At 46.9% G+C, this 25139-nt stretch overlaps 1 protein-coding gene across 2 annotated transcripts; it reads right to left on the bottom strand.

Annotated features, from left to right (window-relative positions):
- Positions 1-2059: 2059 nt before the first annotated feature.
- On the bottom strand, positions 2060-20785 carry pdzrn3b (PDZ domain containing RING finger 3b). 2 transcript variants are annotated; one of them, XM_071520120.1, is made up of 8 exons: positions 20717-20785; positions 9254-9507; positions 7926-8013; positions 6321-6419; positions 5917-5979; positions 5561-5662; positions 5193-5309; positions 2060-4425 (listed from the first exon to the last, which is right to left on the bottom strand). In XM_071520120.1, exons 1-8 carry the CDS (start codon positions 20783-20785, stop codon positions 2905-2907), a joined length of 2313 nt encoding a protein of 770 aa, XP_071376221.1. In that variant the 3' UTR covers positions 2060-2904. The 2 variants fall into 2 exon arrangements, with proteins under 2 accessions (XP_071376221.1, XP_071376222.1); XM_071520121.1 differs by lacking the exon at positions 20717-20785 and having other exon boundaries at positions 9254-9447.
- Positions 20786-25139: the final 4354 nt, after the last annotated feature.

The raw sequence follows: 25139 nt of genomic DNA, 5'->3' as shown, positions 1-25139 counted from the left end.
GAGTAATCAATTATACTCTACCAGACACAGAGGAAGAGGCTGAGCTTGCACCCTTGGCTACTCTCATTATCATAATCATCCCCCTTGAGTGATGTGGACTCAAACAGAGAGACCAGCAAAAGCCCCTCAGAGATGAATTCATGAACTATCAGGCCCGACAGATACCTTAGCATAAGTGGCCACACATTGCTTTTTTTAATTCAACAGTTTTAAAATAATCTCTGAATGGACAAGTGACTTTCGCAGTAATCTGACTGAAGGAAATTAGTGGTGGTGAGGTAGTTGGAGGGCTTCATGCCAGATTGAACAGTATCTATAAACTCCAGCAAACACTAATGACATATTAATAAAACTTGAATGGTATCCTGTTCTGACAAGCGCTCAGACATAAACTCACCAGTGTTTTATCTTTAATCGCCGCGGAAGATATTGTTCGAAAAAACATGCGGATCACACTCTTGAATAGTGGATTAGCAAATGAACATGACGATGAACAAATACGCTCAATGCATATTAATGTTGGCCTAATCGCTGTTGCCTCATCAAAAACAAAAGGATAAAGGTTCGGTGGGAGGTGAAATGACAAAAGTGTCAGCGGAGAGACCAAGCTTGCCTTTGTCCTCGGTAATGAGGCTCTGAGCTGCTAATTGAAGGATCATATGGGACTGAGGGTGGCAGGTCCCTCTAACAGATGGTAGGAGTCTGGAGTCAGATAAATAAACCATTACCCCAGCAAGGAGATAGCGCCATGCCAGCTTCCCTGACAACTTGGTTACAACATTAAACATAGCGTATTATGTTAGATCTCAGTCACAAACTGATGGACCACTTTGTCAGACTGAGGATGACCTAAAAACCTATGGAAGGCACTCCACACCACAAGATGACTGTAAGGAATGGGGATTCATATACCTGATGATAAGAGAAAAAACTGCTGTTGGTAAACAATCTTTGTGGTTTTGATAAGCTGATTTCATGTCGTCAGCCTTCAGCCTTGTCAGATCTGGACAGCAGGGATCTCCGCTGATTGGACTGATATATGTTTATGCCAGCTTGATGCGCTGTTGCCCTACTTGGGCTCTGGCATGCGATACTGACACAGCCCATACACTTTGTTTCTTAGCCTCAGGACTTCTACTATCATTATTACAATTTGGCAAATTCAGTGTCCGACTGCGTAAAGAACTTATATCCTAAATTGAGTGTGGCCACTGACCAAGCCTACATAAAGACAGGACCATAGCTGTCGCATTATAAGAAGTGGACGGATTTGTTAATAAAAGGCATGGCAATGCTGTAGAGTTTAAGTAGTGAGCATTAACTGCAACTGATTAAAAGAATTAGGATGAGAATAAAAGGAGCCAGAAAGGGATTTCTACACCTAAACAGTGGGCTACATTCATACAGAATAAGCTCTACCATTAGTGTTGGGCTACAGACAATGTGTCTCTCTTGGAGAAAGTAGGTCAAATTAGAGTTTGTCCCTGGCTTGAAACTGTAAGCTTGGCCCAACCTGAACCTGAAGCACTTTTATTCAAAAACAAACTGAGTGTCAAGGTTATAGCTTTTAATGAGATGGAAAAAAACTAAAGCCCAACATTACTAATAATTTGTTAATAATAAATAGCTACTAAGACATTTTTAGTGCTTTTCAACCCAAGCCCAAACCCACTGGGTCTACCTGGGTTAAGGTCTAGTTCTAAGCCAAGCCAGTAGAACATAAGCATAATAAAGATTAATTCACTGAATTTGAAGAAACTGAAGAGTTCAGACTCCCAGGGTGCACACTCTGTACCATCACCATGCCAACTAATGCTGCTGGTTATCTTCTAGTAATTGTGATGGTGCTACAATTCATTACAAGCTTAATCCATGGCTGTTCAGCCAGTCACTAAATAAAACACTGTGAGCTCTTGTGTGAGATTCCTAGTTTTTGACCCATTTGGATTCTGTTTTGCCATGCTCTGCTAAGCATATCCAACACCTCTTACAAATGACAAATCCCAACAACATTTGAAAGCTCATCATATATAAAACAATAATTTATTATTTCTCTCATTTTACAAGACATCAAATTGTGTGGCTAACTAAGGATTTGTTAAGCTGTGTTATTTTGTTCGATACATGGAGTCCTAAGAAAGCAAAAGCGACTACAATGTGCTTCAACAATAAACACAGATAAATTTAAACAACGTGAGGAATGTCTTCCTCTCACCATACATACACAATGACATCACTTTATGATGGTAGTCTACAGTATGTAACAGATGGTACATCGCTGGTGGTATTAACTTTAGAAAAAACAGCACCATTGGAGAGATATTCAAACTAAAAAAGTGGATTTGTTAAAAAACATTGTATTTTTTTTTTAATTTACAAAAGTCCTCTTGAAAAGGATTACGTGTTTGACCTTGCAGGGAAATAACATCTTTCAATAAGCATAAAGTATGCATAACAGTAAAATACTGATAAGAGATATTTGTTAAGAACAAAATAAAACAAAAGTGTAAATGTTGGATGTTTACTTATGGCACACGGTCTTTACACGCTTTCGAAACCTTCCAAAACTCAAATATTGTCTTTTTTACAATATCATTCAAAAGAACAAGCACAAAGGTAGAAAAGGTTATTGAAAGCATTTGAAAAACAGTTTCAATATCATCCTCATTGCCATGTCCGATTCATGTCCAAAAGTCCGACCACAGAGCACTTAATGGACCTTCTCTTGACCGCTGTAGGGGCAAATGTTCCTTCAGAAAAGGCTTTTCTTGTTTCCTATTTACAAAATGTTGCCACATTGAACGAGGCAGGAATCTCTACCCCAATTGGTAGTGTCCTATGTACAGTACATTACACCCAGTCCCTCCTCCTCAGGCTGGCCTGGACCTGAACCTAGAGCCGGACCTAGACCGTGGTCACAGACAGGAGCGAGTTGTAAACCCTCGTGCCGTCTGGCGACTTGGTACCGTGGGTCAGCAGTTCCTGGATGGTCATCCAGTTGTCAAAGATTTTCTTGTTCCTCTTCTTCATCATCTTTTTGTGGCTCAGTTCGATGATGTTGGGCTCCTTTTTGTCGTCCTGGCTGGCTTGCTCCTTCAAACAGTCGGCTCGGCTCTGCTTCATGAACTCGCGGCGCTGCCTCTGCTCCTTGGCGCGGACGGCGTGCTGCTTCCTCTCTTCCTTGCTCCAGTAGCGGCCCATCTTCAGCTCGCTGATGGCGTCGTCGTCCGTGGTCATGCCGCTGCGCTCCTCGCGGATACGCAGGGCGCGCTCCCTCAGCAGCTTGTCCCGCACGGGCCGCTTGGTGATGTAGCGCGTGCCGTCGCTGCGGATCTTCACCTTCCACTCCATCTTGGGCTCCAGGTCGCTGGGAGTCGCCCGGCACATGCTCACCAGGCTCATCTGGCTCTGGGCGTACTCTACGGCGGACTTCTGCTGGATCAGCTGCATGTAGCTCTGGTAGTGCTGCGCGTGGGCTGGGATGTGGGCGTGCTTGTAAGGTGAATGTGGCTGGGAAAGCATGGAGCTCCGCCCCGACTTACTGGACTCTCCCAGCTTCCTCTCCTTGCCCTCTACCTGCAGGGCTCCATCCGGATCCTTGGAGGAGGCCCTGCTTCGGCTGGGGCCCCCGGCCTCCTGGACGGGAGACAGGAGGGGCTTGAGGATCCTGCCGTTGGCGCCGGCGGAGCCCGAGGCCCCGGCCGGACCCTGGTTCTCCGCTCCCCGACGAAGGGAGTTGTCCGGAGACAGCTCCAAGGTGAGAGGGGTGCTGCGGCAGCTCTCGCCGGTGTTGTAGGCGCTGGAGCTGTCCTTGTCCGATTTCTCCGGCAGCTCGGTGATGTCGGAGAGCTCGTGGCGGCGCGCGTCGATGCTAGTGTTGTAGTTGCGGAAGCCGCTGTTGTGGAGCATCCAGGACTCGCGGTACTGCTCCCTCAGCTGCTGCATCTTGTGGGCACGGACGATATTCAGGCACTCCAGCTCGATGGTGCGCAGCTCCTCGTTGAGCAGCTCCAGCTCTTTGTCCACGCCCTCCTGGTCCTGGGCTCCAGCCCCGCCGCCCTGGCAGTACAGCCCCTGGCCTCCGGTGTTCCTCACTTGGCACTTGAGCTCCAGGAGTTCTCGGAAGCGCTCGCACTCGTCCGCGGGGATGCCGAGGAAGTCCGTGTCGGCGTAGTCGGCGGAGATGAAGGACTCGCTGCTGAAGGGCAGGTCGGTGCTGCCCAGGGTGTCCTGGCTGTAGGTCAGCTTCCTGCAGCTGCCCAGCGTGTTGGAGGCCGTGGTCTGGTCGTCGCCGAGGTTCTCCTGCTCCGAGCTCTCGTCGTTCCGCGTGCTCTCGTCGGTGCGCCCCACCCCGCTGTCCTTCTCGTGGTGGTTGGATAGCAGCGTGGCTGTGTCTGTGGTGCCGCCATCCTCCTCGTGCTTCTTCTGGAACAACAGACAACAAAATGGCTAAGAAATACAGTTGCATTCATGGAGGAAGACATTGCATTTAATGTGGATAGCAATACTGCAATTAAATTGATATAATTATGCTGTAGATACTGGTTTGTAATTATAGTGGGTAACTACACAGAACACAGTGGTGATAAAACTATTTTCACAATTTGTTTTATTATTTAAGTGACAAATAAATCATCAGTATCCCTGCTGACTTGTGTGAAAATACATGTGTGAAATATAAAGTTGCTTTCATAACTGACTCAATGATGGATGATGCATTATAAACAGGAAGCCTGTTGACTAGTGAGGGTTATGAACTGCTTGCCAACCTTGTAAACAAGAGTAGACCGCACAGTTGTAAATCAAAATGTGGTCAAAATGAAAATGTTGAAATTTATAGTTCACTCACTTTTTCAGTAGGGATAATACAGATCTGATGATAATTTCAGTATTGTTGAAATATTAGGACTTAGGGAGCTTTTTGATTTAAAATGGACCTAAAAACTGACTGTTCACATAGTTTTTGATAATGAACATGTGCTTTTCCACATGACATCGTCACTATTTTTTGACAATGGAAAAAAAAAAACAATTGCCAAAAAACAATTGCTGAACAGCTGCTACCCTCTGCAGATTTGGCTCACCCAAAATAATCTACAACCGAACATATGTGTTAGTGCAGATTGATTGAGCTAGTTTGCCGCTTCATGCTGTGTGTGTGTGTGTGTGTGTGTGTGTGTGTGTGTGTGTACCTGCTGCAGCATGCTGGCAGTGAACTGCATGGCCTGATGGTGCTGCTGCTCCAGCATGTCCATGTGGAGGTCATCCAGGAAGTCGTTCCTGTCATCATCCATCCAGCCCTCGTCCAGCTGATACACACAGTGGGGAGACGGGGGGGTTCATCACATGCAAATACCCAACTGCCGTAAAGTTTCATTCCAAAATGGTACATCTACCATCAACACTCCTACTCTTATAAATCGACTTAAAAAAAAGGACATAACATCACATTTTTTGTTCCAGGAGGGAAATATAGTGTTTTGGCATGAAACGCTTCATTGTCACAAATCTTCATGTTGATGCCTGCTCAGTTTACACCCAGAATGACAAAAATAAATACCTGTATCTCTGGCCTGGCCACCAGTAGAGAGATATTCTGGTTCTCCTCACTGGTCAACAATGCTAGAGCTTCCTCCCGGTTCTGGATCTCAATACCATTGATCTGGAGGGACACAGGGAGGACTGATGGGAAACCTGGTCTTTGTTTCAGTTACATATCATTGTAGTTTGTAGCCTTGAAGGTTGTACATTCACATTTAATTCTAAGCAACAAGTGCAACATGGACTGAAAACGCTAAAACTGCAGATCCCAGTGTAAGGAAAAAGTAAATAAAATTGTTTTTGTTTTCCCGGGATATTCATGAATCATTCATCAGCAAGTAACGGCAGTTCCTGCAGAGCTCACAGACAGCTTACCTGGATGATTTTGTCCCCTTCTCTAATTCTGCCATCCTTTGCAGCAATGCTGTGTGGATCAATCTAAAGTAGAGACAGAGAATACGGTTGTTAACACTGGATTACTTTTTCCCACCCCGAGATTACTCTTTCTACATTTTCCATTTAGTTTCTCTTATTCACTGTTACTCTTATGCAAAGGTCAGGGCCTCTGTGCCCTTGCAATATTCCTATGAGTGTAGAGCTATCATGGAAGTGAAAAACATTTAAAGTGAACGAGAGAGGTGGAAGGGATTGCTTTAGAGAGCGAGTAGTGTAGTAGAGTACAGGGAAATGTGAGGTACTTGTATCTGTTTCTACCAAACAGCATCATTGTTGAAGATTTTGTAGTTGCCATTTACTGTATAGATTTCAGAGCCTCATACCTCACTAACGTAGATCCCAGTCTCATCCTCATCATCAGTCCTGTAGCAGACCGTCAGGCCGAGCTTGTCTTGGATATTGATTCGGTACAAGTCTACTTCCTGGAAAGACACAAGAACACAAACTCCAGGTTACATCCCATCCATGTTAAATTATTTTTTTTTCCAAAATTGAGCATAGAATTGTTTTATGTTTTCCTGGGCGCACAAAATATATCGACTACGAAATGGGGATCATGGAGCAACGGTGACCCATCAATCACTGTAATGAATCTTTCAGCTGGACGCAGGGAAGCCACTGCGTCTCTTAGAAGCCCGCTGACAGCATGAGAGATGATACAGTGGCCTGCAGACGGGCAGAGTCCCGTTTTTCACTTGTCAACACCTGTAATCTCAGAGATACAGATAAAGATACGAGCTGCACCGCTCTCCGGGGGCAGGGGACGGGCTCCGAGAGGGTTAAACCCCCCAAAACTGTTCCGAAGTGCGGCAGCTGACTACTGAAAGCTCCTCTAATCTGCTGCAAAGCAGACTGCCTCCCGGTTTCAGGCATAAATGCTCGGAGGGAATTTCCAAAACATACAGTAAATGTGATGTACACACCGTGCAAACTGAGGTTTCATTTGCACACAAAGCTTTTTAATCTAATCGTCTCGCTTTAATAACTCTCTACCTAAAACAGTTGCCTGTGACCCTGCTTACCCGTCATCTGGATTCATGTCCAGACTAGTTCGTGCCTTTGTTGTGGCACTGCAGCATAAGCTCTTTAAATGTTGTGTAATGTTGTTATGCAAATGTGGCTGCCAGCAGTCAAGAGCAGCGGGTGATAAGCCTCGCCAGTGGGCGGACTGGGAAATACTTCAAAACAACGGGATGTACATTGAGAGGAAAATGTACGAAGGCAGGACACCAAATGAAACGGATGATCTGACCAAAACAGAGAAAGCACCAGATCCTTTGTCACCCGTACAACTCACAAGGACTCTGGGTGGTGAGACGGTGTTTGTGTCTGCTGTGCATCTGCCCCTGGCCCGGCCTGAACTTCACCTCTCTGCCTCCCAGCCTCCATAGCTCCTCCACGGATATTAATATCGAGCAGTGGGGTGGCTGGGGTGGGGGGTTGGGACGGGGTTGGGAGGGGGTCGGCGGAGGTCAGACCGGAGGCCCGAGAGCCGCGATCCCCCCGGCTCCAGTCCTCATCACGGCCTCATCCAGGCATTGTTAATGTGCATCATCAGATCCATCACCGCAGACCTATTATCTGTGCCGTCTAATTATCCGCCGCGGCTGATTCCACATCGTAAGACGTATCGGGCCTTGTCACTAATAAGTAATGATGTCACCGTTCTGCATCTGCTGGAACAAAAAAAAAAAAAAAAACAGCATCTCGATTCCTGTCTGGCCTCCGTCTCGGTGTCTTTATGCAGGGAGAGCATCAATAACCGTGATGTATCAGGAGGAGAGGTTCTTGCGGTCGAGTAGCGGGGCCATTGGGCTGGAGACACAGAGGCTACCTCGGGCCCCCGCTTATGGAGCAATATCGCCGTCTGGATGTACGTCTTCATTGAGGAGACAGTGGCAGAGGCAGAGATGGAGATGGTGTCTTACCTCATATTCCAGCTCCTCCCGCTCTATGTCCTGCTGGATGCCCTCCAGGAAATCGTTGGGGTCGAAATATGCGTGTCCCGGAGGATGCCTGAGAAAAGCAACGGAGAGTAAGATAGCGTTGAAAACCTTGTAACTCCAAGTATTTTAACAGAAATTGAAGACATGACATGTTCCTCTATGGGTTGACGAAGTTCTACAGTTAAGTTCCTGAAAAGTTGACAATTTGGAGATACAATGATGATATACTAGAAAGGAGTGCAATCCTAGTTTAACACAAAGAACTGGCAAACGCTCAAGTAAAAATCAAAGAAAAAACATATTTGTCAATCTAGATTTAATTCTGCTCCTAAGTTGAAAATGACATGAAAATTAGAGAGGAAGCAATAAGGGCCCAGTGCAGAAGTCACTCCTGAATCAGATACAGCTATACCCCGAGGCTAATCACAAAATTAACATGCCATGTTATTAATTTGACTCGGAAATCAATTAAAGAAATCATGATTGATCTTTGAAGAGCGGCTGCTTCCGCCACGGCGTGCGAAACGTAGCCAGACCCCTCAAGGCTCCGGGGCCACACGCGCCGAAAAAAAAAATAGATGGAATTCGCGAATATGCAAATGCGGAAGGAACAGAAGCGTTTAAATGTGGCCTGGAGGAGCCGCCGTCTCCGTCTCCCGTGAGTGACAGAGCGGTGAACAGTCTGGTCTGGAGAAAAGACGAGGTGTCGCCGTCTCAATTTACTGATAGGGTGAAAAGTCTCCCTGTGTCTGGGAGTGGAGTGACCTTTTCACCGTCGGCGATTTCCGAAACCAAAACTTTTCTGTCTTGTATCCTTCGTTTAAAATGGACTCTCTGGCAATGAGATTCTACGCTCCATCCTATATTATATATCAGCTCAGATTTCATTCCTCTATATACCTGGGAGTGATCTGGGAAACTTCATCACAGTGTGGTGAAAATGATTTTCTACAAATCATATCTGCTCTTTATTGAGCAGTATCTAATTAATAAAAGGAAGTTGTATCGTTGTGAAAATTCTACTTGACCTTTAAATCTTCACACCTTATCTGCGATTTTCCCATAACCCTTTTCTCATATGCAAGAATTTTGATAATGTCACGCAACGGGAAAACATACTTCTGGGTTCTTCATCTATTACTTTAAACAGAGGGATATAGGGATATATATGGTGATCAACTAGGGAGCCAGAAAGCAGGAGATCACATTGAAATTAATAATTCAAATAATGAATTAGGTCTATATGTCATGGCCATGAATGTGCTGTGAGACCGGACAGAGTCTGTGCTTGAGCCTGAGCTGGTACTCACTCCTCTGGAAGCAGGTACTGCTCCAGCACGGCCATGGTGGGCGCAGAGGCGGGCAGCTTGGTGAGGGCCATGATGTGCTGGAAGGTGATGTCGGTCTGGGTGCTGATGTCCGCCAGCTGGGCGTCAGCGGCGGGGCCGGCCGGTTTGGGGCGCGGGGCCCGGCGCAGGACCTGGACCATGATGGGCTCCTTGGCGGTGCGGAAGGCCTCCACCGCCTGGTCGTGGGTGGCCTTCGACAGGTCCTTCCCATTGACCTGGACGGAGAGGGGCGACAAGCAGAGAGGGATGCATGGTTAGACACGGACAGAAAAAACCAAAGCGGTGAAGGCTGCGATCAAAGTTGAGAGAGAAGAAGATATTGAGCTTGCATACTGTATTCTGCTCACATTGGCGAAAACAACAAAAAGTGACATTTTCAGCACAATGCTCCTCATTAGACTGCTAGCTTTTGCAAAACAACCCTTTTAGATGCAAATAAAAACTACACACATTTTGGATTCTGTTCAGCAACTGTTGCTAAATATTCGGTTTTCGTTCTTAAATTGGCTGATGGCGAAGAAATGACTCAAACAGGAGGGAAATCATGCAAACATTTAGTTTCACTCGGAGTCTTGACCTCTTCCGTCTAACAGGATATTCAGCATGGCAAACGATGTAATCATATCTCCGCTGATTAAAGCGGCACACCGAGCGCGGAGCCCACACAAACACAGCGGCGCTATTCCATCTGAGAAACGGGTTATTACCGCCTCAGCTTGTTTTACAGGGTCACAGCCGGACCGAGCCGAGTAAGACCTTAATTAGAAAGAGTCTCTCTTTAATTAATCAAGGTCATTAGCCGGGGCTGCATGGAGGAACCCTCATTTAGCTAAGTAATTTCTCAGCGGAGGATAAATTTGACCTCCCGTCAGAGACAGTGGAGTGGGCGCAGCGTGTTAACCTGAGAAGATTAATTTGAGCAAGGGGCCGCCGCGCGTCGCAGAGAAGAGGCTAATTAAGTTTGGTTGAACCACTTAAGGCCTCTGTGCGCCGATGAAAGACGAGCACACACCCTGAACGTGTCACCGGAATCCGACGAGACTCGGAATTAAATAAAGCGCATCCGTGTCTACATGCGGAACTATGTCATCCGAAATGTCATGACGGACGGAGGAGACGTTTGATTAAATCTGACGGATATTCAGGAAAAAAAAAAAAAAGCAAGTGCTGCGGGAACAAGAGGCGTAGGAGGAACCGATAGAGGCAGCGGTGAACTTGATTAAGATGCCAGGGTGGCGGCGGGAGAGACGAGGTCCCGCCGCGGCCGCCTGCATATTGCGTCCCGCGGTCAACACACCAGCCCCCCCCCCCCCCCCCCGGCTTATCAGGGCTTCCGCAGAGCCGCCGTTCCGCTCTCAATCATCACATCACACGGAATTTGTTGGTTTGTGATTCCTGGACGTGTCGAGAGCTTTGATAGGATCTCAGCCCGGGGCTCTTCTCATTTCACAGGCTCCACGCTCCCTCCTCCTCCTCCCCTACACACACACACACACACATCCAGAGCCTCCTTAAGAATGATGCTACTGTTTACAGGGCCCTGTCCGAAGCAAAAGAGCTGCATCTCAAGCAAGTACGCAGTGTTGCGAGTCATTAGGCGCGTCATTAATCTTTAGCATCCCCTTCTCACTCTCCCTGACATCCAACACACATACAAGACCGTGGTTAAGGATTAATTTTCTGATAAGCATGCGGCTGCTTATTACTGTTGCCGCCGGCTGTATTTGTCTCATTCTAATTCACGGAGTAGTTTGCAGACTCAACTACGCCGCTGCATATCAGGAGTAGCAGCAATAAAAAAATACACCTCCAGGGAATATTGTGATATCTTTATATATCTATAAAAAAAACCCGACTCAGACCATGCAAGAATTGAGAGTTTGTATTTTCATAAAAGAAAACGCACAGTCCAAGACTAAACCCAATGTACTGAGTATATGTGTGTGTGTGTGCAGGGGAAGGAGGAAGGAAGAAGGAGAGGAGGGAACTTGATGGAGCTCAAGTCAGGAGAGGCTATGTGCCCACTAATAACCAGAGAGGATTAATGCTAATCCTGGGCCTGCAGGATAATTGGATCATCTCGAAGGGCTTAAACTTCCACTTCTTCAACATCAAAACTTGGCCAAAAAAAATTAATAGCTCCACTATTTGCAGTTCGCTCTGAATAATTGGACATTGAGAAAAGGGGAGTTCACAAAATCTATCTCGTAGCAAAAAAACCCCCGATATCATAAGAAAACCAAAGCGGAGAAAACTGAAGATTCAAGAGTGGAAAATTGTCTTCAACTTTGTGTCAAATGTCACAATCAGCAGATTAAAAAAAAAGACATCTATATCAAATCTTTTTTGTTGTTGTTGTTGTTGCTGGTATGAGTTTAAACGGTGAGAATAAGGCCCTTCCCGCAAGCACCCGGGACCTCACCCCCCCTGCCCCCCCCCCGCCCCCCAGAGCGCTGCGACGTCGCACATCAGCTGAGAGGAACACCAGCGCCTTTGTGTCGTCTCCTCTCCTCTCCTCCTCTCAGGCTCAAACAAGACAAACCTGGTTGCCAGGAATCCCGGGGGCTACTTGAAGGCAGCGACCCAGAGACAAAGCCTTTTTTTTTTTTTTACCCCCCCCCCCCTTCTTGTTGAGCCCGGAGCTTTCTGCCTCACTGCTCCCAAAGGGTGGGGTGGGGTGGGGTGTGGGGGGGTCCATTCACATCCCTCACCTCTGACACAGACCGGCCCTTTGCAGCACACTGGGAAAAAACACACAACCCCCCCCCCCCCCACCCCCCCACCCGGCACAATACACAATGCTTGACCACCGCTGGGCCTGACTCCTGCACCCTAACACAGCAGAATAACAGAAAACTCAATTTAAAGCTGATGTGGTAATGAAAGCAATGTGTCTTCAGCTGTTGAAGCAAACTAGTGCATATTTCCTCAGAGGTTATCAGCAGCTGGGTTCGCAAATACCAAACACGAGTGGCGTTGTCGGCGCCGACACGACACGCCGATGACTGACACCCAGAAATGACTCTTGTCAACCTTTGCCGCGTCCTCGGAGAGAAGGGGGGTCTCTGGTAAATCCGCTTTAATGACGAGAGGGCAGCGAGGCCCTACTTAAAGGAATACTAATGAGGTCTAAATCACACGGCTGCTGTGTTGGTGCCGGGGCGAGCCAGTGTGGAATTTACACAGCTGTGGCTTTGTTATTCAGAGCCCCGATTTCTTTTAATTAAAAAAAAAAAAAAAAAAAAAAAAAAAAAATCACATCCGGCCTCTGAAAACGACAGCGGGAGCGGGAAGTCGAAGTATTTCCGCGCAGGACTAGGTGTCGCTACCTGACACTCTCTCTTTGTGATAGATATGTCAGTCTTCATCCTCTGGGTAATAATTAGGGGCAGCAGGGGACAGCCATGCCGTGATCCCCAGCTCCTCCCCAGAATGCAAATCAGGCCAGATTGAGACGTTGATCTGCAAGTGGAAGTCTGTGTGTGTGTGTGTGTGTGTGTGCATTTCCTATTCCCTGATTGCTGACCTGCTGCCACAGATGCTTATCTGTAAGGCAGCGAGCGCAGTCTCTTTCATTATCTTGGGTAGATGGGGCGAGGCTGCCTCAGGTGAACTAAATGAATGTGTTATAAAACTTTTCATTTCTCGTTTATTCCGTATTTAACCGGGCCGCCTCATTGAAATCGAGATTTCTATTTCAAGAGAGTCCTGACAAGAAAACAAACATTCCACAAATGACAGAATACAATTCAGTCACACGTTCCAGCAGTCAAGCAGTCAGGGACATACTTTATCAAAAGAATTGCAAGCATCATTGAAAATGTGAGATATCATTGCTTTAAAATCAATGAGGGGGAGAAAACTAGCAACAGCAACACCGGATGGGCAGAAACATAATCCACTGTACTCGGTATTATTATATAGAACAGGCTTTGCAGGATATTAAGCCAATTCACTGGCCGCGTTGTGTAACATTAGTCTTTGATATGACCGTTCAATCAGCGCCTAATCCTTTAATAAAGAAAAGAAGAACATCATTAAAGAGCCACTGTTTCAGTTCCTCGGGGAGACGCAGTGAGGTGAACAGAGTGGAAACTCTGCCAGGCAAGCGCTCGCCTTTCAAAGGGCCGGGCAGAGAAACCCTGGGAACTTCACTCTATAGACGAGCGCTTAAAGAGGCTGGAGAGCCGGGGCGCTCGCCTCCCTTTCTGCTCGGATACACTTCTTAAACAAATTCTTCAAAGTCTGTATTTTTCGGGAACAGAGAGAGGAGCGCTGACGCGATAGAGAGCGTGAAGACTTGAGGGCTTATTTTTTCGGGGGGCCTGCGCAGCGTTTGAGTGGCAGTCTGAATGTGGGTCATTCGGCTTGAAAACCGCAGTTAATCCCCCTTTTATTTCACATTTAACCATTTTCATAAGAAAGAAATGGAACTCGCAGGAACGGGGCGGCGGGTTTCTCGCTCGGTGTGTGTGTGTGTGTGCGCACTTTATGTGTGTAAATGTGTACATATTGTTCTTTTAACTAACTGGACAGGAAAGTCTCCATGGTGTGAGACTTAAAAACACAGCAGACTTTATTTACCACAGCGTGCGAGCTTACTGAGGATTACAGAACAAACAGCTAGAAACTTAATGCTGGCTGAAAGAGACACCACTGTTTACTTTCACCTAATCTGATTTAAGCATGGGACATTGTGTTATCCACAGTTGATCAATTAAGCACCCAAATCACTTCCGGTACGCTTTCTGCTGCCATTCTCTGCTTCAATGAGCCAATGTTTAGCTTTCTTTTTTACTGCTAACAATCCCTTTTTTAATGAAATATCACTCAAGGACCGGACTGATTCTTTATCACTAACACACTCGTAAAACTTCCTTTAGCTCTGCACCCTCCAGCCCATTTGTGAGCCAATCATAACCCTCCCAGCTGGGCATCATTCGGAGAAAAACTGTGATTCACACACACAACCCAAATCCACAGACAAAAACTTTGAATTGAATACAGGCAGTATTCCAAAGTCTCCCTTAGGGGCAAGCTTCCCAGTCTCCCAGCTAGTTTTTAAGTGGAAGGCAACATGAGAGACAGGTACATGCAGTAGGGTTGGAAGTAACACACACTGTATCACACAATGGCCCGAACTGATTGTAGAGCAACCAAGAGGTCCTGCATGCTGCATTTTAACATCAATAAATCATCACCATGTTAACTTGGAGACACAAAAATTACCATAAACAAATGGACCACTGCTGAGAAGCCTCTACACTGCATTTTACATTGTGTTCCACTGGGTTGGATTTCGTGGGAAATCAGCTGGATTGCTTTACCAACATGTTTGTCCTCTTCAATAAGGCAGAAGAGAGAAAAACAAAGAGAGAAAACAAACGCACAATTAGTGACTCCAGGGAGGGAGAGGGGAGGACATCCTCTTTAATAACTCTTTCTTTTGGGGGGGAAATATGGTCTTAATTTTGACTCGCAGTAACAATACAACTGGTGTGAGATACAGTAGAGGCTACCAAATCATCTTGACCATGGTCTCATTTGTTTACAGTAATTATACCAAGCTATCACAATTAATTTGCACTGTTAAGGGAGGGTGCAGCTCTTGGGGAAAGTAACATCAGCTGCCTTGTGTCACCCTTCATCAGGACCATTATCTCACTCCACTACCCCAGGCATCCCCTCCCCGTCCAGCCTCAGCAGCTCAAGACACACACACTGCAACACACACACACACACATAGACACAAACCCACACATACCTATTCCCTGTGAGCGCCGACAGAACATTGAGCTCTACACCAGAGCCGAGTCTGTTTGTTCAAGTCAGCAAAGTCAAGTTTGCTCCGGCGGCGATCAAACAGAGCTGTGCAGACACGCTCGGTGCAGTTTTCACAGCACAACACAGAGAAACACATCATCAGATGTGAGAGAAGAGGAACAAAAGGGGGCAAAAGTGGGCTACAGTCATGATCACACAGCACGAACAAACTATCGCACAGACTGCAGTAATAAAGGATGGTCGCCTCTCCACAGAAGGATGATAGCTCTCTCCCAGGTGGCATCCACAGACCAGGCTACAACACACTCTGGTCACCATTACTGACACATAATGCCATGAGAGGAGGGGCTCCTGGGTGAGCAAGCTGCTGGAAGAGGCTCCTTTTTCCAGCCTGATAATGAGAAATAATGATCCTCAATCATCTGCATTCAAATGTCCCCCGCAACTTGGATCTATTTAATAGCTGCTCAGAGCCCACTGTGCAGATGTTTTATTCATTACGGGGTGTACACACACACACACACACACACACACACACACATACAGGGGACTTGTAGCCTTATTCACAAGGTGCATGGATGCTAATGATATAATCAGCTAACTCTTAATCATGTACTGTGGCTATCAAACTCATGTATTGCTGATATTTCTTTGTGGCTGTGTCCATTATACAAAAAAAATAAAAAAAAATAAAATAAAATTAAAAAACAGCTGATTTGTGCAGATCAAGCGTACTCTATTATGGGAAAAGCCTCTTTAAGACCCCATAACAACAACAGCTATTCTTTGTTATCCACTGCAATTCTGCGAGGTCGACCCTTAATCTCCTGATGCGTCTGCACACAGTTAAAACCATATAACAATCCCATTCAAGCCTCCTTGTAAAGGGATCAGGCGGACTCGTCTGTACAGCAGGGCACAAACTAACATCTGCGACTCCCATACGGGTCGCAATTGTGACGTCTTTCTATTTTAGGAAATGGACTTGGGCTTTATGGCAAACGCAATAATCTCTGTGTCTGCTGGTATAACCTCTGTCTGCTGGCTGGTGGAGGAGCTGAGATTACAAGTGCTGTCATTCAGGGGTAAATGAGGAGCAATGGTTTACAATGAAAGACTCATGGGACTTCTTAATTGTGACTGACATGGTCCATGGGCATAACACTAAGCCACTGGACATCTGACACTGTTTGTCCGTTACAGCTATGTTGAAGGACGTCTATATGTGGCCCGTTTTCATATATTTAGTCCGGCAGCTGCTATAGTGTCAGCTGAACTCCGATTTTGTTAATTTTGTTTTGTTTTTCCCTGAATTGAAGGATTATAGGTTGAGAAAATCATACGAAACCCTTTCCAAACCTGTCTAGTCATTTCAAAAAATGCACAATGCTGTTTCCTAGTTCCTGAAAAGCTGACATTCTGCTCCCGTGTTTAACAGATGTGACGGCGCACCGGGGCTGATCTTAGCCGTTATTAAAAACACACACGGTGTCAGGCGCTGGCGATCCCCCCCGCTTTTGTCTCTGTACGCCGCCTCTGTCAAGCCTCATTACGAGGCGAAGGCCCGAGCGGAGCGGGTCGCATCTCCGCGAGTTCCCTTTGGTCGTGGCCGCTTTGATGACGAAGGGGTCTCTGACAGCGGTAGTGTGTGTGTGTGTATATGGGAGGTGGGGGGTGGGGGGGGTGGGGGGGTGATGGGGGTTCAGAGCTGCCTCGTACAAATATTTCCATCTCATTTTTCTGTCTGTCTGGTCCAAAGGATGTCACACTGAGACCATCTGGCGCGGTGACAACTCGGCTTCTCGAGCCGAGCGTGACATCTCCGCAGCCTTCGCTCAGAAATATCGCCTAATTAGGAAAACTGGCACTTCCACGCGGCTTCGGATAGGAAATGTTCAAGCGGGCTCATTTGTAGACTCCCGTTTCCTCCGCAGATCAATCGTTTTCGCTTTAAGACGCCGTTCCTCTGCAGCGAGCATCGAGGAGGAGAGCAAAAAAACAGACAGAGGAAGAGAGAGAGAGATGCAGAGAAAGAGACTGAGACAGAGAGACTTAGCAGAGCCGGAGGACTTAGCAGAAACAATAGCCCAGATCAGACCGGAGCCTCAATAGCCAACTTGTGTCGAGGCTCTAATTAAGCTCTGGGCCTCGCAAGAGCCGCAGCGAGGCGCCACGGCCATTACAGAGCGCTTCTGGAGAGATTAGGAGCCCCAGGACTGTCAAACAGAGTTTCCAAGGCCTCTACCTTAAACTGCCTGACAAAAGCAGCTGAGCTTACAACTCCGCATGGTGCTTACCTTCAGCTTTGAAGAAAGGACCGCAAGGTTCACTGCTGTCAGAGGGGTCAAGTTTAAAAGGGAGGCTGCTGCAGCTCAGGGCTTTAATGATCATGACTGAAAGAGAAAACAGTTTTCTAGCTTGCTCTGACCGAATAGACCTGAACGATGTTTGATATGTGGCTTTATTGAAAATCGATATCCTAAATCCTAAATTTTCATGGTTGCAATACCCCAAAGTAAATTATGTATGCAGATGGCCGTAGAAAATTACACAATCAGCCCTTTTTTTTAAGATGATTTCAAAATTGACTGCTGAAGTTACAACTAACCACACTCAAATGACTTCAAATTTCTAATTCTGCCAGGATGAATAAAGTGCCTCCCGAGATGCACTCTTTTGCAAAATGGTGCAAAACAATAAATTCCACGCTTCCAAGGTGCAGGTGCGTAATGAACTGGAGAGATTTCAGGCGTTCACGGATTATTAAGCCCCCCCCCTGAGAGCTGACAGGGAGGGGCAGAGCAGGCGGCGTGCCAGGCTCTCTCTCCGCTCGTGTTATCGGTAAGACGAACCCGAGCCTCGCGCCGCCGATCCCCTCCGCAGCTGCCACCTACTGCACGGACGCGCTGGCACCCACCTCGTTCGATCGCCACCCGCCGCAAGCGGCCGCGGCACAACTCGCGCCGCAGGAACGCTCCACCCAGCCGACGAAGCCAGAGGAAGCCCGGCCATCACGAACACTTCATTATCCCCCTCGGTTAGAGCCACTGATGATTAACTCAACTCTCTCACCACCGCCTGATGACGACCAAAAATAGAGCCATCCAAACTACATCCAGCTGACTAAGAGGAAAACTTTCATGCGCCCGAGAAGGACTTTTTGTTTTTACACTTTGTTGAGGAGCAAGATCAGAAAATGATGTATGCTGCACTGAGATCAGATGAGGAAGTGTGGATGCTGAATGGGGTGTTTAATGTTGCTATGCTGTGAAAGTTTTCGGGGAAAGAAATGGCTTTTTGCGAGCTTTTTCACCTTTGTTAGAGTGCATATAAATTGCATTTGGACTTGCAGCGAGCGCTAGCTGATCATTTTTATCTGCGAGATTGCTTTTCTGACAAAAAAAAAGTGAAAAATGACCACCGATGGGCAAAATTAGAAGATAAAAAAAAAAAAGAAAGTGCCCGAGCCAAAAAAAAAAGGAGCTGGCACGACAAATGCTTCGGTCACTTCAGAGAGCATCTTTGCACCGGCAATATCATCTTCGAGATAGGAGAACGACTGCATCATTTCTTTGGGTTCAATTTGGCGGAGGCAGAGGGAGTAACAGGCGAACGTTGAAGACATAGCCATAAGAACAGTGATGACACTCAAGTCTGGGAAACGGCCTGTCAATCCAGGATAACTGACAGGCTGATGTGACACAAAACAGAACAAAAGGAGCTGACCGGCCTATTGCTTCGCTGTCATTTGTGGTCGGTTGGGGGTGGGAGTGGGAGTGGGGAGGGGGGGCTTTCTGATTCCAATATCAGCTGGTGGGTTTACAGCCATAATCCATTTAGCATGCCGCTCCATACAACCATCCTCTTTTCTTTGAGACAAGCCAAAACCTTTTAGCCTTTTTTTTTTTTTTTGAACAGACCTGGCATGATCAAAGCAGGACTATTTGCAGACACAATGTCAAGACTCCTCCTGTTATCTTCCCCTGATGGAAGGGAGTTGTTTTTTTTCTTTTCTTTTTTTTTTTTTTTTTTTTTTTGTAGAGGGGAAAGGGGAAGGGGAGAGGCGGCGATAATGAGAGAGATCCACAGCGAGATTGATCATTACGTTCATTTAAACCAGCCACCGGCCGGCCCGGCACCCCGCGCAGTAAATGGAGATGTAATTTGGTGTGATAGGAGGATAACACTTGGCTGGGGTCCATTATGGATGAAAAGAGGGAGAAAAACAGACTCGAGCGCGTTACAGAAACCAGTCCTCAAAGAGCCGCGACGAAATCGGAGTCATGCACTGTGCGCTGAGATTTGTCTGCTGTCAAGACGGGCCAGTGTTTTCACTCATTAGACAGGGCCGGCGCTCGAGTCCAAACACTCTCAGATGAATAAACCATTGCTTTGAGAATGTCGTTTCAATTAAATTTGACACTGAGCAAAGCCTGCAAAAAAAGAGGAGAGACTGGCAGAAGAGGTTTTGGTCTGAAGCACCACATACCAGACAGAGCAAGTGCTATCAAATGTTTTCTTCTGAGTTCAATATGAAAACATGTTCCTTTTCATTCTAAAATCTACAACCAGTTGATGTGGGACAACAGAGTTTGCACCCTGCAGGACACGGCTGGTTCATACTGAGTTCATCTGAGGACAGATAGGATTCAGATACAGCAAGGTGGCAGATGATGAAGAACCATATGGTTTATCACTCGGCAACTTTCAGCTACTTTTGGTGTTAGTGGCCAAAGCACGAATCCCGGGCAAAGAAAATCCCATTTCATCATTTTCAACACGAGCCCCTTCAACTGTGGCCATTTTTTTCCCCCCACAGGAAATCAAGAAATCCCTTCATGGTTTACTTATGGAGAGCTTTTCGGCATATCCTTTCCAAACAAATCTAGCGAGCAAACGAAAATATCCTCCACAGCGAGCGCATTATGAATATCAGGATGGCACCCAAGTATTGTTTACACAGATAAACTAAACAAACTTTGTCTTGGAATGCAAAGCGCTACTTCTCTCTCTCTCTCGCTCTCGTGTGAAAACATTCTTCCTATTTGTTAATGAAGTATCCGTAACACGCCTGGCCTACTTTCTTTGGCAAAAAAAAAAGAAAAAAAAAAAAGAAAAAAATGTGCAAAATAAGCACTCGAGTGTTAAATATAAACTTAAGCGAAAAGTCAAACGGGGGTTAAAAGGCGGAAAGGTCCGAGTCAGCATTCGGTTGACAATGAGGGAGGTGGGCAGCGATCGGCACACACTAGCAGACGCATTGAGAGAGCTGTCACCTCTTCATCACCCCCTCCTTTAAGAGGAGCGCACCACCTCTCGCTGACCCCTCCGGCCAGAGTTCAGGCTGCTCAGCTGCGGCCGGCAACCACTCCACTCCCCTCAGGGACATGAGCAGCATGTTGAAGTCCAAAGACCAAACTCTAAAGCTACACTTTAACAAAAAATCGGAAGAATACGGTACCCGTGCACAAGAAAACAAAACACTAAATCACAAAACTGATGGTGTCTCCTGAAAACTAGCCAAAGTACACCCAGAAATGACAACAAAACAGCCTAAAAACACAATAAAAACACTTCTAATTTTGTCATTTTGAAGATTTTAGAGAGAAAGCTGCTCTGCATGAGGCTTGGTCACAGTACCTGGCAGACTTCATAGAGTAGTTTGTATTGCTCCTCGGGCTTCCGCAGGGTACAGAGGCTGCATCCCATGGTGGAGGAGATCACACCATCCAGGCTTCCCCTCCAGCCACACAGGCAAGAAGACAGAAGCAGATCTCTTCTTCTTCTTCTTACACTTCTTCTTCTTCTTCTCTCTGAACTGACTCACATGCAGCCTGCTTCCCTCTGTCTTTCTCTGCTGTCTCTCTCTCTCCCACTACCGGTCAAGGAAATGGCTGTGGCTGACAGGATTTACTCCCCCCCCCCCCCCGCTTGTGCCCGAGTGTGTCTGAACGGGAGCACACACACACACACACACTCTCTGCTCTCAGTGTGTCTCTTTCTAACTCTCTCACACACACACACTGTCCCCCTCCTTCACCTCACACACACACACTCCCTCCCTCTCCGACGCTCTGCTGCTTTCTGCTGAGCCTACGGAGGCCAGTGCCAATGCACGGCTATATACGCACACCCCCTCATGTTTATTAAGCGGCCGCTCATTGAATATTCATGAAGGGGCTAACTCATGAATGGGGTTTAAGGAAGGGGGGGACGGGGGGAGGGGACTGAGATTATACCAGATGAAGCCTTCTTAATTAATAAGCATCATTAAATCTATTGTGCAGAAACAGAGTGAGTGACAAGGAGGCTTTTCACAGTCATGACAAAACAAATATGTCTTTCTCTCAAGGGACCGGGCAAGCTTGTCATCTGTAACGGTTCCAGACATTTCATTTGAATCACAGAGCAGCGTGACAATGAGTCCAGCCCCATATGCATTGGTGCTACATGAAGGCATTCATCTATGACAGCGGATTAAGCACTCAAGTATTTGTGTTTGCGATGTACGGGGTCCAAAGCTATGCTCTGCAGCTTCCTTACAAAACAGGCTGTTTTTCATGCCCCAGTTAAATCAGCACTCGGCTATTGCCACAGTGACCTCTGGCATATTGATCCGGCACAAAGAGACACTGAGCATTCTTTCCCCATCTATTCCTCCAAATACTCAGAGCCCAGAGCCAGGCGGAACAAATAAACAGGCTTCGCAATTAGTGATACAGTCGCCCCATCCAGTGTGATGTACTTCGGCAGGAGATTGTTGGGAGATGGCAAACTTCTGAAGGTCTACAGTGTGAGTGCATCATTTCACCAGAGGATGTTCTTGTTCACCCCTTCAAGATTCGAACCCACTCTCCAGCCAAACAGCTGTAAATGTATATCACTAAGGGAAAATACCATTTCTAGTCTTCTGCTCTGCTTTGATTCGGTCCACGGCGCTAAGGCACGTACCTGGATAGATGTGGTGGTCGGGGGGATGGTCCTCTGGGAGAACCCTGACTGGTGCTGATAGCGGTGTTTCCTCCAGCCTAGATGTCTCCACTGATCCCTATCTATCAGCACCTCCACAGCTCCAGTGCTTCTCCAAGATAGGCACATTATTAGCAAGGCTCCAATAGCTATGTTTCCACCCAAATGTCAAGCGAATTCTATGCAAAATTTTTGAAATGTCACAGAAAATAAAATGCGAATAATGTGCGTCTCCATCAGCTGGGTTGACGTGAATAAATAGGCTTCCTGAACGTAGAAAAATTGTGGCAGACTTATATTTTACAGGCAATCTTTGGCGACAAACATTGTTACATCGTTATTTATTTGACGAACGCATTTCCACTGCATTCCTTTCAAGTGCTTAGAAAATTTTCCACCTCAGGCAAGTGCAAAATCTGCGATATTGCAAAAATAATTATCAGAATTTGACCGTTCTTTCAGCCTTATTTCTAATTGACATAGAATTTCTTGGATGGAAACACAGCTAATGAGATTTCTCTTTCTCATTTAACCTTCTGCTTGCTATTCTCTATCCTTCAGCCTGTCCTGCCCTCTTCAGCCCTCAGCAAGTCGTCAATTAGATACTCATCTTTTTCCCACAACCTAAGTCACAGGGCATATTGCACCGTTTGAAAAGAGAGATCCTAAACAAGATCCTTAAGGTAGAAGAAACGATGATGACAGAGAAGCTGCCTCGGGCAAATATCTGTGTGAACTTGACAATCAGTCATAATTACTGTAGGCTTTGCTCGTCTGGGCGCTGGGCTGAAGGTTTCATCCAGCGCACCATGGAAACTAATTCTACGCTCACATTAGCTATACTGCTGTGCCTGGGGCTGGGATCAGTGGAGAGTTTCAGCCGGGCGCTCTTGCCCCCGCTAATCTTTCTTTCACACTGAGATTATCCCATTCACAAAGTCAAAATGGAGACAGCTCTCTGATATGAATAACCAGCAGTAAGAGTTATGGCATGTGACTGTCTCTATTCATGAATAATCACCACCAGTCAGACGCGGAGAGGGGAAGTCAACTGCCGGCCTGTTCGAGGACAAACAGCCCCCTGTATGTCAGCGCTCTGCCTGTCTGTCACTGCATTCATCAGTTTAATTGTATTTAATTTCTCATTGCCCTGGTGAGAAAACATTTCTCCTCCATCCCTGTGGTGTGGATGCAGTTTGATCTGTGGACTCAGGAGAGAGAATCATCCACACACATGCGTCCTCATATGCATGTACACACACACACACACACACACACACACACACACACACACACACACACACACACACACACACACACACACACACACACACACACACACACACACACACACACACACACACACACACACACACACACACACACACACACACAGTTCCACTCTCATTCATTACTGGTCTAGACACTGACGGAGGTTCCTATCTCAGCGGGAGCGAGACCAAACGACAATAATGTCATGTGGTTTGTTATAATAAACATCAACATCAGGGTTTCTGAGACAGGAGGACTAGAGGTTACACACATCCCCTTCCAATTAGCAATGTGGTCCTTTAAAAGTGTGGGGGTCCTTTGCATTTGATCTATGCTTGGCTGGATGATACATATTCATAGAGGCTGCCTGGTGCTGTGTCGGCGTCCCATAGGGCCCAGTTTAAGAGTCGTGGCTTTAACTGCAGCAACAGTGGGATCAGGTGGCCACTGCTGCGGCACATACATTGTCTCTGCTTGGCTCTCCAACATACACTCACTGTCTTCTCCTCTCCCTCTCAATCTGTTTAAGTCCCTCGCATAACTCCAGGAATGGACACTTCTGTTTCACCTGGTTCAAATCTGTAGTATACAGCTTCAACAAACAAGTTACTACAATTCACCGATTAACTAATTCTCCATGCATTTACAAGCCTGTGCCTGACACCCATGCAGCTAAGACTAATTGAGGATTTACAGTAGGTGCTTGAAGGTTAACAGTGTATATATGACCCTGAGCGCCGTTATTTAGTCTAAGTATAGCGGTCATAGTCACAGGCCTTCATCATGATAGGTTAATGCAACCCGACCTCAGCATTTCAGCTCGCCACGTGGCAAAATGCCAAGCCATTTATCTCTCCATCGTGGGAAGTCTTCTGTCCCGAGTGCGATTTCAGCGATCGGAGCGGAGAAAGGTAAAACGGGGGGTGGGGGGCTTAGCAGGGTGTCGAGACCGGGGGTCCGCGGCAGGTGACGACGTGGCAACAACATGTGAAGAAACCGGAGACCGATGGCTGGTAGCGATAACGCGAAAAGGAAAACCCATGACGTCCAGGTTCTTCTCACACTCCTCTAATGCGCCGTCCAGACGGGCAGGATGAGGGGCTTGGGGGGGGGGGGGGGGGGGGGGGGGGGGAGAGGGAGGGATGCGAGATGAGGAATGGACGGGTGTACTTCGTAGAAGCAAAGGCCGGATTCAGACTTCACGGCAAAGTCAATTGTCCAAGGAAAACTCTCTTCAACTGTCCATACTTTCTGTTCCTTTGTGGGGTGAATCCACAAATTCAGTGCGAAAAGAATGACATGGACAATCGCACATTTGCCCAATCACTGGGAAGATGCCCCCCCCCCCCCCCCCAACACGTCTGAACGGACAGTGAAGTGGGCAGCGAGCGAAATCAAAGTTTGCTCGCGTGCAACGCACCGTGAAAACGACATATTGAACTGCCCAAAAAAACAGAATTGGGAGACTTTCTTTCTCCTCAGATGAACCGGTTCTTTCTGGAGCGTGAGTTTTTCCCTTAACGGTCAACAGGTCTGCCAGTGGGAAGTAGAGCCGGTTAACGCCATATAGGCTTTTTTTTTACAGGCAGGTCCACGATAGACGGGGATTAGCGCGGCCTCCGCTCAGTTGACTTTGGCCTTAGCCTAAGTCTCCCCTCAGTTGGCTTTGGTTTGAGCCCTGATATCAGCCCCTCTAATCTGCAGAGGATATGAGAGGAGAAGGGGAGCTACAGCGGCACTCTAATGCCACGCTAATGGAGACGCCAGGTGAGAAACTCTGAGGGAACGGGAGGAGGGGGGGGGGGGGGGGACAAGGGAGGGT

Source organism: Centroberyx affinis, unplaced genomic scaffold (assembly GCF_046629955.1).
Source record: "Centroberyx affinis isolate AG114_WGS23_722 - 3 ecotype Tasmania unplaced genomic scaffold, CSIRO-AGI_Caff_v1 ptg000771l_1, whole genome shotgun sequence".
Taxonomy (NCBI): domain Eukaryota; kingdom Metazoa; phylum Chordata; class Actinopteri; order Beryciformes; family Berycidae; genus Centroberyx; species Centroberyx affinis.
This window is presented reverse-complemented; position numbering and strand designations above follow the sequence as displayed.

Bases quoted from the DNA above. Each gene is read 5' to 3' on its own strand.
- pdzrn3b (XM_071520120.1), bottom strand. From the start codon at position 20,785: ATGGGATGCAGCCTCTGTACCCTGCGGAAGCCCGAGGAGCAATACAAA. The intron at 5,980-6,320 runs GTATGAGGCTCT...TCTCTACTTTAG, and splicing joins CTGGGATCTACGTTAGTGAG to ATTGATCCACACAGCATTGC. The intron at 4,426-5,192 runs GTACACACACAC...CTGTTGTTCCAG, and splicing joins CTGCCAGCATGCTGCAGCAG to AAGAAGCACGAGGAGGATGG.